General features: G+C 48.6%; 1 protein-coding gene across 5 annotated transcripts in view; it reads right to left on the bottom strand.

The window, feature by feature from the left end:
* Positions 1–13,285, bottom strand: part of ASAP2 (ArfGAP with SH3 domain, ankyrin repeat and PH domain 2) — a 173,967-nt gene that overhangs the window by 46,296 nt on the left and 114,386 nt on the right. For 4 of the 5 annotated variants that reach the window (XM_053891167.1, XM_053891165.1, XM_053891166.1 and 1 more), the window contains exons 9-11: positions 12,844–12,930; positions 4,332–4,435; positions 4,153–4,222 (exon numbers count right to left, since the gene is read on the bottom strand). In XM_053891167.1, the coding sequence (XP_053747142.1) occupies positions 4,153–4,222; positions 4,332–4,435; positions 12,844–12,930 (261 nt within the window). The remainder of the gene's footprint in view (positions 1–4,152; positions 4,223–4,331; positions 4,436–12,843; positions 12,931–13,285) is intronic. The other variant, XM_053891168.1, reaches the window with a different exon arrangement.

Consider the following 13,285-nt stretch of genomic DNA (forward strand, 5'->3'; position numbering starts at 1 on the left):
TGGCCCGCACAGGCTAATTAATGTGATGGACCTTCTTTTCTACAGCTTGGGAGGCAGTGAGGCCCCATGTGAGCCCGCCAGCCTGGCCTCGGAGCACAAGCTCTTAACTCCTGCTCCCGCCTGCCCTCTGCATGGCTTTCTGTGGGAAGCAGTCACCGACCTGGACGTATCAGTGCGTATCTCCGGGTGCAGCAAAGCAGCACAACCTAATTAATACCAGCCCTGCCCGGGCCCCTCTCGCTTATATTCTTTCATTTTCCCCGCACCACGGGAAAAGCTGTCCCTTCTCACTGAGACAGCTACCATCAAAGACAGACTTCGCCCTTCATGGCATACGAACACCACAAAACATGGGAAAATATTCGGTGCCTACATATGAAGTTGGAGTAATTATAAAGGCACAGAGGTGGCTATGTGTAAAAAAGAACAGCGGTAAGAGGAGGTCCACAAAATTTAGAACGGCCGATACCGCTTAAGAGGGTCAGGTTCCATGTTTTACATTAATCGTTGTTTGCTATTTGTCCAGCCAGATTACCAGAGCTGTAAGAAAAATCTATGGGAGAATATTTTTAAACGGAGAAAACTCTACCCATTAGATTCCCTCTCCTGCTGCTATTTGGGGAAAATGGTGTCACCATTTAATTCAGCTACAGAATGGTTCTAATTCATCAGATACCAGCGCTCTCCAAGGAGTGGGAAACAGAGACCCCTAGATTGCACGGATGAGTAACTATGACTGAAGGTGTGGATTATTAGGGTTCCTATCATTTTAATCATGCCATTCTATTTTTTCCCAATTTGTCAGGCTTTTAAAGTTTGTGGGTTTTTGTGTTTTTTTTTTAACATTCATTCATTTTTGAGAGACAGAGCATGAGCAGGGGAGGGACAGAGAGAGAAGTAGACACAGAATGGGAAGCAGGCTCCAGGCTCCGAGCTGTCAGCACAGAGCCTGATGCGGGGCTCAGACCCACGAACTGTGAGATCAGGACCTGAGCCGAAGTCACTTAACCAAATGGGCCAGCCAGGGCCCTTAATAGGTAGTCTGGACTCTTCATGACTAACAATCATTTAAAAAAGAAATTTAGACTGCAGAAGAACCAGTGGACATTTCTCGCAGCTTAAACAGTCCCCAGTCCTTGGCAGTGTGGCAAAGCGATGCATGCATTTGGCAAAGGCGATACCCAGTCAGTTATTTTGTCCCAAGGATCACTTTTCCCAGTGCCAGAAAACACAACGAATCTCAGCGAATGGGGAACACCAACTAGGCTTTCAGCGAATGCATCAGGACGTAATCACCGTCCCTCTGCTAGAATACGGAGCACGCCGTCTCATTTCCCGAAGGCTGCCAGCTTTCGGGGAAGAAACCGATTTGGGGAACATCGCAAACACGCACCCTGTGCTTCCACAGCATCAAGATCGGATTCTCCACTGAGGGCCAGATCCTGCTCTTAGAGCCCCATTTACTCAGTCAGGTCTTTGAACCACCGTCCTTCTCTCCCCGGATGGTAAATCTGCCTCCTCAGGGAGGTGCTGGCTACCTAGGTAGGCCACACAAGGAGCCAAATGCAAACAAAATCACACAAAAAGGCATCTCTCAGATCCCTCTCTCGGCAGAGGTTAATTCACAGCACCGCACGTGAGCGCTCTGTAGGTGCGACGGCACACCTGTGTGCGTGTGCGCGCACGCATGCGCACGGAACAGGCAGGATGCACACAGAGGAAGGAGAAAAGGAGAACCCTGTGGTGTACACACAGCTCCTTCTATAGTACCCCTCTTGTCTTCCGGGCCAGAGCCCCCGCCTGCCACGCGGCCGGGCTGGAGGCAATGTCTGCCCCAGCAGCTCCCAGCCCGGGCCGCCCCGGGCAGTGCGAGTGAGTCATACAGAGAGCACGGATTCCCTAGAGAGGGAGCCCCCTAAACACAAAGCACTTGTTAAATATGCAAGTTGTGTGGCGAGCTGAGCCGTCAGCAGGCTACTCACGCTAGTTGTCACTGCACCATCTGCCCAAGACTGGAGCAGCCCATCGACGTCCACAGGAAACCGAGTCTGCGTCTTCCAGAGACAAGTACGGGTAATGGAAGCGACAGGAGCCCAAGCTGACCCTGCCAGCAAACGAGTACTAGGCCTGCTTTCACTTCCGTCGCGGAGGGAGGACCGCTCACTGGCTTAAGCTGAGGCCCTGGGTCCGGGAGAACATGTTAATGAGGCAAAAATGCCAAATGCCTTAAGAGCTGTGAACAAGCACGAAATGAAACTCGGTCTTGCTTTGTCAAATTTTCTGCATCGAGGCAGTAAACCTGAGTTAAAACAAACAACCGAGTGGAAAACCATTTGAAAGCAAATCACAGAATCATAGGTGTTTAGAGCAGGGAGGGAACCTGGCCATCACCCAGTTTAAAGTTTATTCACTTGGAGAGAGAGAGAGAGAAAGAGAAGGGGAGGGGCAGCGAGAGAAGGAACAGGGAGAGAGAATCCCAGGCAGGCTCTGTGCTGTCAGTGCAGAGCCTGATGCGGGGCTCAATGTCACAAACCGTGAAATCACGACCTGAGCCGAAACCAAGAGTTGGCCACTTAACCGACTGAGCCACCCAGGCGCCCCTACGGTCTTGAGTTTGAACAGGCATGGTGGTGACTGAATAAATTTGCCTCCCTGAATCTACAGCACTCCTCCCCAGACACACAGGCATGTCTATATGGAGAGCACATCACATCAGGGTCCAAACTCCAGGGCCCCAGGAGGGAGGTCATGACCATGAAGGAGCCAGTAACAGCTCCATATTAGAAAAGAGGAATGACTTCTATTTGCCCGGGCAGGAGATACATTCAGCCCCCAGGCCAGAGGGCCAAAGAGATGGCTACAGACACTTGACGTACGCTAGGTCCCAGTCAGGGACGATGAAGGGGCCCCAGGAATTGTAGGTCCAGTCTTCCCATTTCCTTCCAGAGTACTGGGAAGAGCCCACACTGAGCCGTGACCTGTCTACAGGAGCCTGTGCTCCTGCCCAGCTCGGCCTGTCACCAGGGGAACTGGTGGAAACCAGGGGGAGGGGAGGAGACGACAAAGACCCAGGGTCATGTCCACTCCCATCCACCCACAGGACGGAGGCCGCCAATATGCACACAGCACCAGGCCTCCTGCTTGGGGAACAGAAATGCAAGGCACCACCCATGCCGCGTTCTCATTAGCACCAAAATAGCAGCAACTCTGCCTTTAGAATTTTCCAAAAACATCTAGCAGCCTACGTGGTATTTACCGGATTGTGTCATACAGGTAAGGTGACAATATGCCTGAGCCACTGTGGGAAAGAGCGCTGTGGTGTGAAGGGCTGTGTTGGGAACTGTGGTTAAAATCCTCGGTTTCTGAGGGGCGCCTGGGGTGCTCAGTCGGTTGAGTGTCCGACTCTTGGTTTCAGCCCAGGTCATAATCTCACGGTTTGTGAGATTGAGCCCCGTGTCAGGCTCCAGGCTGACAAGCACGGAGCTTGCTTGGGATTCTCCCTCTCCCTCTCTCTCTGCCTCTTCCCCTCTCGTGCATGCTCTCTCTCTCTCTCAAAATAAGTAAACTTAAAAAAAAAAAAAAGTCCCCAGTTTCTGAAAGCTGGATTAGTAAGTCATCTTACTCTGACTGATTTCTCAACAGGCTCAACATACAGGCCTCAGTTTCTTGCAAGGACTCTTACACACAGGATGACAGAAAAAGGACTTGACGAAGGTTGGACGCCACGTGTTGGATTTCTATAATAATATTCCTGAAGTTTCTCTTCTCTTGGATTTCGGCTGCCCGGAGTCCTGACCACTTGAACGCTTTTCCCTTTATGGAGAAGTAGGAAACCTTCCCAAGTAGGAAGTTCAATTTCTGGAGACGAAGACAGCTGGGAAGTGGTGCGCTGTTGGTTTCTGGAAGCCTCTGGCTTCTAAATGACCTGACGCGTCAGGTATTCCTAACTCTGCCAGGCAGCGAACGACACAAAGCTGTCCCTGGCCAGAGAAGCACAGACGGGGCAGGTGCACCGACTCAAGAAGGACCCCAAACAAAACTCTCCCAACAGGAAGGCCTTTAAGAGGCAGGTGCAATGCTGTCCTGGGCATGCGGCTTGTATCACTCTCTCACCTCACTGCAGCAGACCGAGAAGTAAAAGGGAATACTTACGGTGCCGTGGGATATGGTCAGAAAACCGTTTTTAACCGAACACTTCCTTTTCTGCCACACTTTTCGGATCCTGACAGATAAATGGGGGGCAGAAAAAAAAAAAAAAAAAAAGCAGACTTCAGCAATTCTGGACACGGAAGGGGAACACGCATTCAAACTCCGCAGCACATTCTGCTTACCCATCGCTCTTCTTGTACAGGCTGCCGTTCCGCTCGGTCCCGTGCTCTTTGTTTCCCTGAGGCTGATGTAAACTATAGGCTGTACTCTGGCGAATTTGTGACTCCTAAAAACGGTCAAGAAGTGGTTTTTAATCCTGTCCAGATTCCAAGCTTAAAAAAAGCTGTCCTTAATTTTTTTTTTTTTTTTAATTAGAGACATGTCACCTATCACCACACCAAAAAATGGACAGAAGATTCATACCCAGGAATTCATAAACGTCACCTACCAGGCTGGAGAAGGAAATGTCAAACCAGCATCCCCCAACTGGCTGAAAGAAATGAGCCATTTGGAAATTACAGATTTTGCTTAATTATGAGCCTTAAGTCCCCGATAATGGCAAGAAGCTCTTGGTGTGGCAAAAGCAGTCCTCAAGGAGAAAAGTAACCTATGTGTTAGAAAAAGCAGCACTTTTAAGCAAGAAAAAACCCAAAACAAGGTTCTACCCCTGACTTTAGGCAAGTTACTTAAGCTCCCTGCCTCAGTTTGCTCCTTGGGAAATAGGAAAACAATACCCAGCAAATGGTAAATACAGCAAGGTCTGAGTAAGATGACACGTGTGACCACCTGGTACATAACAGGTATCGAACCACATTCCCTTCCTGACCCATCAACCCAGCAGAGGGGCCAGAGCACTGGACCTAACTGCCTTAGCCTCAGGGTAGACAGGCCACTTGCTCGGCTGAGAATCTGGCTGAGTCCGCCACACCGGGGGACTCCAGTCTTCAGCTTCTTAAGGGCAAGGACCGTCAATGAAACCCTGGACATCCAATGGGTGCTCAACTATTTGACAGATGGGATCGGAAGCCCCGAGCTGTGAGTGGGAAGGAGCTGTCCAAACTAGCACTGGAAATTCTGGCAGACATAAGGAACCCAGGGGGAGCAAAAGACAAACAGAGTTCACAGGCCAGCTGTTTATTGAGAACCTCCCACCCAGTCCATTTCATGACGGAGGAAATAGAAACACAACGAGAATCAGAGATCTACTTAAGACGCAGAGCTTGTTAGGGCCAGAGAGGAGACTTGAAGGGATTGCCACCTCCCTCTCGAAGCTCTTTCCATGAGCCCTCACCACGAGCCCTCACCTCGTCCTGAGACACGAGGGCCATGTCTCCTCTCCACCGTCAAGCAGGTGACCATCCTTGGGGAAGCCAAGGCCAAATGATGCCAAACAATGAAGAAACTAATGCATGACAATCAGTGTTATCCAAGCCAAGAATACAAGTGCTCAGGAAGTGAAGAGCCAAAGGAGGAAAGCGTAGGAGTCTAGAGAGAGGGAGTTTTCAAGATGAAAGCAAGAACAGGCAGAGAATAGGGGAGGGTAGTGGTAGCTGTGGTCATCCTCCATGGAAATTAGAACAACCAATGTAGCTAAGGTAAAGTGGGCCCAGTGGTTGAAGGGACAGACAGGCTTGAGTCAGAGTTCAGACTTTATCTGAAAGCAACAGCAAGCCACCTGGATTCTTGATAGGTCTTACGGTTTTTGAAGCATAACATATTTAAAAATTTGTTGAAAATTATCTATAGTTTCTTTTGTCATTTGTACTTTAGATGTCACATCTAAGAAACCATTGCTTGCTCCAAGGTCATGAAGATTTACGCCTATGTTTTCCTCTAAGAATTTTAGCTCTTAACAGTTAGGTCTTTGATCCAGTTTGAGTTAATTTTTGATTATGGTGTGAGGTAGGGGTCTAAATTCATTCTTTTGCTTGTGGCTATCCAGTTGTCCCATCATCATTTGTGAAAAAAACCATTCTTTTTTCTCTGAATTGTCTTGACTCCCATGTTGAAAAATCAATTAATTGGCCATAAGAGTTAGGGTTTATTTCTGGACTCTTGATTCCATTTCAGTGATCTGTAAATCTATCCTGTGTCAGTCCCACACTGTCTTGATTACTATAGCTTTGTGGGGACTGAAATCAGAAGTGTGAGTCCTCCAACTTCTGTTCTTTTACTGTTTTGGCAATTCTGGGTCCCTTGTGTTTCCTCATGAGTTTCAGAATCAGCTTGTCAATTTCTGCACAAAGGCGGGGGTGGGGGTTGATAAAAATGGCACTGTATCTGCAGACCAATCTGGGGGCTCTGGCTGTCTTAAATGTATCAGATCCACCGTTCCATGAACATGGTCTATCTAGCACTGACTTTTTTTTTTTAACTGTGAAATACATCTGGGACAACTTTGCAAAAAAAAGAAAAGTAAAAGAAAATCTTGATCTGAGAAATCAATAATGGGCTCAGGCATCCCATTACTGAATTGATCACAGAGCCTCAACAAGCAGACCGAAGACGGGAGAAACGTCCTCATTCTTCATAGGGAGTTCACGCGGCACTCCTGCCTCCAGACAACTGGGGCAAACAACTCATTCATCAGGTGAGGATAGTGCCAGTTTCCACATTCTCTCAAAAGGGCAGGATATTAGCACTAGAAATCCAGAGCAAACCCAGCTTTAAGCATCACTGGGAATGAATGCAGGGGAGGAGAAACAGAAGCGTGCTCACCTCTATGAATCTCTGCGCAAGACTAAAAATAAACCTGTCAAAAGACTAAATGGCACAACCAAGAAATACGACTATTGATCTGGGGTGGGAGGAGGGGGGACAGAGCCTGCACAGAGTAAATGGTGGAGTCATGTGATAACACTGCTCAAAGTGTTTGTGCCAAGCATGGTGATCAGAGCCCTCACAGGCCTGAGGCACAGAATAAGGGGCTTTCCTCTTACCCACAGAATTGGACTCTCTACCAGACGTTAAGGAAGAAACTGCCGTTTTTATTCTTTAGACCAGGCATTTCTTGAATCAGTTAAAAAGTGGAGGAAAGTCTGAAGCTGCACAATTTGAAATGTGTACATCGGAGGAATATAATCCGTTTGACAGAAAACCGAACCTGCTCTCGTACTAGTTATCTCACCAACTTCAAGGTGACTTGTAGGTGATCCAACAAAACCAGCCCTCCTTCATCTGCTCATTCAGGTCATTTTGTTCACACCTGGTCAAGTGAACGGGTAACAAATGAAGTCCGCCTTTTCACATAACCAAGACTGCAATTCAACGGAATATAATCTGAGGGAAAAGAGCCTTTACTTCTGGGGAGAAGGAGAATCTAACATAGATGGAGGTGACTGGTGGGGGGCAGGGGTGGGAGAGACCCTTGGAGACTCTCCATCATACTCTGTACTCTCCCAGAAAGCCAAGGATGCCCTAGGATCTGAGTCTCACCACATGGAGATGTTGTCTAAAGCACATAGGTTAAGTCGGCATTTTATGGACCTTCAAAAGGCTCTCCTAAGATCTGTCAATATGCACATATCCTCTATCCTGTGACATCCAGCCATGTTCTCGGATCCCAGGCACCATCCGTGACCTTATATTCTGTGTGGCCGTATGAAATACTAGCCATTGGGTCGTGCCAAGGCAGACTGCCCAGGTGAGCAGAAGACTTAGCATTTGAAATGTTCGGGAATAGGGGAAAAAAGAGTGATGATGTTGCACGTGTTATACATATAAAAGTTTACTCATTAAATCAGAAGGATCCCCAAGGTCCCTAAGACTCTAGATCATAAAAACATACACACTTTATCTGTCTACCTCTTAGAAATTCTGTATTCAGACAATTCTTGCAATGAATGGATTGCCAAGGGGTCACCCCTGGACACTGAACGCTTCTCTACCAAGGGAGAGCTGTAACGTCCACGTATCTCCCAAGTACGTCCAAGTACCTTCTCAGGCTACGACAGGTATGTCCACCAAGTGGACACAACCTAGAGCAAGAGGCTTTGCTAAGTAAGCACTAAGCTGTGGTCTAAGAACAGTGTTTTCGCTGGTCTCAGTATCACACATTCCCCATTATTTCTGGATAATTTTTAAAAAGATTCTGTCTGATACAAGGTATTATTAAAGTCATATAACCTAGCTAAAGGGAATATGCTTGCAGTGGAACAGACCGCGCTTCAAATCCTGGCTCTACCACTACTAAGTGGACCCCGGCAAATACACTTTTCCCCTCAGACTGAAGGCGTAAACGTGGACTGTGATACCACCTGCCCTGCCAGGCTCTTGTCTGCATCACTGCTCACAGCTACAAGGTGCCCAGAAAGACCTGTGAAGTGAGGCAGGTAGGAATGGCCAAACCAGAGAGCAGACCCCAGAAACAGTGAGGGGTCAGGCAGTCAAGTGCTAGTGAAGGCAGGGAATGGGGGAAGTGGGCGTAGGGGTCAGTCTAGATTGGGGTGTGACGGCTCCTAGGTCAGAGTGGGCAGGGGGCCAGTCATGAAGACAAGATGCCAGATCACAAGCCGACACTGGGGGCCAAGTGGGCATTAGGATGACCTATCAGAGACAACACCACCAACATCCGTCTGTCACTCTCCAACCCACCAGCAGTGGGGAATTAGGTATTTTTTTTGCTCACTATGGTTCCTCAGCACTAGGAACACAGTATTTACTGAATGAACGAACGAGCGCCTGTTTATCAAGACACTGTGTTGAGTGTTTTATAGAAACTATCCCTTAGATCTCATAACAACTGTGGGAGGTGACAGTATTATTCCTGATTGACTGATGGAGAGACCAAGGCACGGAGAGGTCGGGAACCTTGCTCCATGCCTTCCTGGTAGGAAGCGAAGACCCACGATTCATCTATGCTCTTCTGCTCTGCTAGACAGCTACCCAGGCAAATTTTCCATCCTGGTCAGAAGCTGGCCCACCTGCCCCACCTGCTGGGACGCTATTAACTCCGAATCATCTTCCAAACCCTCATTCCTGACACACACCCGCCTACCCCACACTAGGGAGACACCCATTCTTGGACTGGCCTCCACTGAAGCCATCGTCACACTATACCCCAATGACTTTGTGACCCACTCCCCGATTATGAGCCCCGTAAGAGGTGAGAGCTGTATCTATCTTCTTCTGTTTGTGCACTGCGGTGCCTAGCTTAACATCACTGCTAAGGAAACGGGATTTCACCGTGTGACTCAAGGAACAAGTCTTCCACGGAAGGCGCACTGACGGCCAGTGTCAAGCCACCTGGGAGCTTGGCAGGAGAGGCCAGGAAGTGGACACCTGGCCAGAGGGTTGTGACGAAGGCCAGACCCCGGCATGAGAAATGCAAGCCTAGACCAGAAAAGCCAGCGACGGAAGAGAATTATGGCCGTCGTGGACCTCTGCTCCCTGGACAGTGCATATTATTCAAACACACTCCCACCACACAGGGACACTCGAAAAGGGGGGAGTGTAAAGCTGACATGAAGAGAGACCACAGTCGAGGCATCCAAAGTGGGAAAGTCACTATAGCTTCGGCACTCAGGCTCCCAGAGGCTGAGTCCTCCCCGCCGGAGGGACGAGCCTGGGTTCTCGACATCCAACGACTCAGAACCCACATGCCAACGACGAGGTTCTGGCAGAGAATCTGCGAGCACTGCCACGGACCTGTCCCACAGGACTCCGCGGAGATGGGACGCACATGGGACGGGGAAGCAAAAGGCTGATGCAAAAATCAGCAGTACTGAAGGGCTTTAACTTCAGAGAAGGGATCTCTCCCAAGTGTTAAAACTGTGGTGCGTACATAGGTGCTCACCATACATTTTTTTTTAACTCTTCTGTAAGTCTGAAAAGTTTCATAGTGAGATAGTAGAAAAATCAAACAGTAGAATCTTCTCTACAGAGAGCAGAAATACGAAAAAATAAGCATGTCAGTGATTCGGAGGTGTGGGGGCGCTGGCATCATAATGGCATAGTCTCCTTTCCAAAATGTAGCCACAGGGTGACAAAGAGAAGCAGGCCAGAGCCACCATATGCAAGAGCCATGCTCTTCATTTAAACCAAACGATTCATGTTTGAGATTTACAGGAAGGCAACAGGAAAGGGGCTCCCACCAACCATCAATGCAGTTTCCTTGGGGCATGTTACCTAGTTTTTATGAACTGAAATTATGGAGTAAGAATTTTTATAACATTAAATAAAAACCATAAACACCGGGGCGCCTGGGTGGCTCAGTCAGTTGAGCATCCCGCTCTTGATTTTGGCTCAGGTCATGATCCCAAGGTTGTGGGATGAGCCCATGTTCGGCTCCCCACTGAGCATGGCACCTGCTTAAGATTCTCTCTCTCTCCCTCTGCCTCCCCCCACCCCAACTCGCACACACTGTCTAAAATAAAAACAACAACAAAAAACCGTCAATGCCTTCAGTTTTCTAAGTCACAGGAAGAATCCCAAGAAAGGGGTTGAGAGCTAAACAGTGCCCAATGTTTCATTCTTGCTGCAACTGGAAGGATATGAGACAGACCCCCCCCCCCCCGCCCAATCATAAACATTATTTAGAAATATATAAAATTCTGCTTCTACACATTTGCTTCTTCCTGGCAACTGTGTCCACAGACCATCCAATCTATGGAATGCATCATCGAAAAGCAATGCAGAGTGTAATATACAGTACAATACAATCACAAGCAAGCGCCCGGAGAGTTCGATGTTCGGGCAGAAAGCTGAAGACGAGTGGTAGAGAGGGTTCTTATGACCCCTGTGTGCAGCAGGGCAGCTGGGCTGGTCCACAAAAACACACAAACACAACAAACCGTAAAGACTTCTGATCTCTGCTGGCAGACTTCTTACACTTCTCTGTAAAGCTATAAATAACCAGCTGACAACAGCCGGTTTTCCCAAACCTCCTGATTCCACACAGCCAAAGTAAACACGGCCTTTGCACTGCGCCCAGAGGACCACTCAACTCCAGCATCTGCTCTCCTTTATCGTAAACCTGAGCTTCCCTTCACGGGACCGATACTCCTTTCCAGGCAGGAGCAGCTCTGAAGCACTCCCAGCGCCGCACTGGAGGGCCGGCTGCCTCCGTGGCGGTGGGGCTCCCACACCCAGCACCACCCTCTTCCAGTCATGATTGAGCCCGCTCTTTTCCCCACACTCCAAGTTCTTTTGCTCCTTCTTATTCTTCTGCGTGCAGCCCATGTTTGGGAATATCGAAGTGTCAGGATCTATATTCCGCAGACTGGAAGGAAGGGAGGAAGTCACCATCCTGTGGGTAACTTCGAGCACTCCCATGTAACTGCGATCTGCCAATCTCTCACTTAGCTGACCCGCGCTCACCAAGAGCCTAGCGAACGAGCAATATGGTACAACGTGATGGCTGGCGCAGAAGGCGGGAGGGCATCCTCAAGCTGCTCAAGGTCTAGCTAGAGAGAAGAAGCATCTGTGCACTTGAAGACACAGCCAACAACCCCAAAAGAAAATATCATGATTGAAATAACACGAACTCAGATCACTGGGGCTGGGGCGAGCAGAGGGGGTGTCCAGAGACAGGTCTGGGGATGGATGAGAAGGACATGGAGACTTCAGCTAGGCAGTGGCGGGAGGGGGTGGGGGGGCAGAGTCACTTCGCGTCCACAAAGGAACAGCAGCAAATGCATAAACCGTAAACTTGGAAATTTTCCATTTCACTAATATTTGTGCATTCAAATTCGTTAGCCTTTAATAAAACCCAGAGAAAGGGTTAAAATGAAAAATACCACTGGCCACTAGCAGACGCATGGAAGAAACTAATTTTTTAAGTTTATGAAGAAAGCATGCAAAACTCTCCAATTTATGAAAATACTGAACTACTTACTCTCCTAGACTTCGGTCACAAAGGTAAATGCATTTGGGAGAAAAACAACAATATTCAGTTATAGTACAGGAACTTAAAACAGAGCACACGAAACCGCCCACCGCGAACATCATGTTCTAGGTAGTTCAACAGTCATTCGTCTAAACTCTACTAGTAATACATTCAGATAACAGTCCTTTATGGACAAGGAAGTGGACAATGTTAAATTTCCCATCATAATATCCACTCTGTAGTAAACATACCATATAATTACCTTAAAAATGTACTGTTTGGTATTTTTTTAAACAAGCCTCCAAAACACAAACTGTCACTGTGAACGTGTCAGCATGCAGAAAAGGGAGTACAGGACAGACACGAGGCCAGAGAAACTGAGGTCTCCTGCTCATCCGAATGCAGCTGTAAGAAAATGTAGCTCCCCATGTTTTTCAGGGTACAATCTCGGGGCTGGAGGCCTAGGTGGCCACCTGTTACCTGCTGATGCCCCCGAGGACAGAGAGTCCACAGACACGGGGGCACGGAAACCACAAAGTTCCAGGTAGAAAATCAACGGCATAAATAGTGAGCATCTGAGTAACGGAGATGTTAAGAGCTACTCGTGAACAAAAAAGGGTTTAGGAGATGTTAAGAAGCCACACCCACAAAAGGGTTTATATGCTGCTGTGAAGGCCACACCTCCAGTACATGCCTCCCCCATGAAATAAACACATCTAAAAAGATGGTCTTATAAAACCAAACTCAAAGAACAAACCACAAGTTCGGTGGTGGCTGACAGAGCCCCGCTGAAAGTCACGTTCTTGAGTCCCAAAGCCCCCGCGACACCGGTGTAAAAACAGCAATCTTTCAAAATTAAATCCCCTCACCTCTTTCTGTTCAACCTGCAAGGCTGATTTCAAAATATCGCGAAGCTGTATCAACTGCCTTCTCTCTTCATCCTGGGCCTGCTTGATCTTGAAAAAACAAAACAAAGCGGAGAGAAGCACGCCTGAGGTACAGTGAGGCGCTGGGGCTCATAGGGCATCTCCACATAAGCGCCTCAAATGCATCCCCCTCCGATCACACCCTCTCGCAGCCAAGACAGAGGACGGGAACGGAGGCTTCCACGAGGCATCACGAGGCTGTCAGCATCCGGGTAGCACGGCACGCAAACACAGGGGCGCGCAGAAGCAGTGTGGAAGTCAAAGCATGTGCTGCATAAAAACCACTTCAACACTGGGGCGCCTGGGTGGCTTGGTCAGTTAAGCGTCTGACTTCGGCTCAGGTCATGATCTCACGGTCCGTGAGTTCGAGCCCCGCATCGGGCTC

The sequence above is a fragment of the Panthera pardus genome, unplaced genomic scaffold (assembly GCF_024362965.1).
Source record: "Panthera pardus isolate Hobbes unplaced genomic scaffold, ASM2436296v1 HiC_scaffold_26, whole genome shotgun sequence".
In the NCBI taxonomy this organism is placed as follows: Eukaryota; Metazoa; Chordata; class Mammalia; order Carnivora; family Felidae; genus Panthera; species Panthera pardus.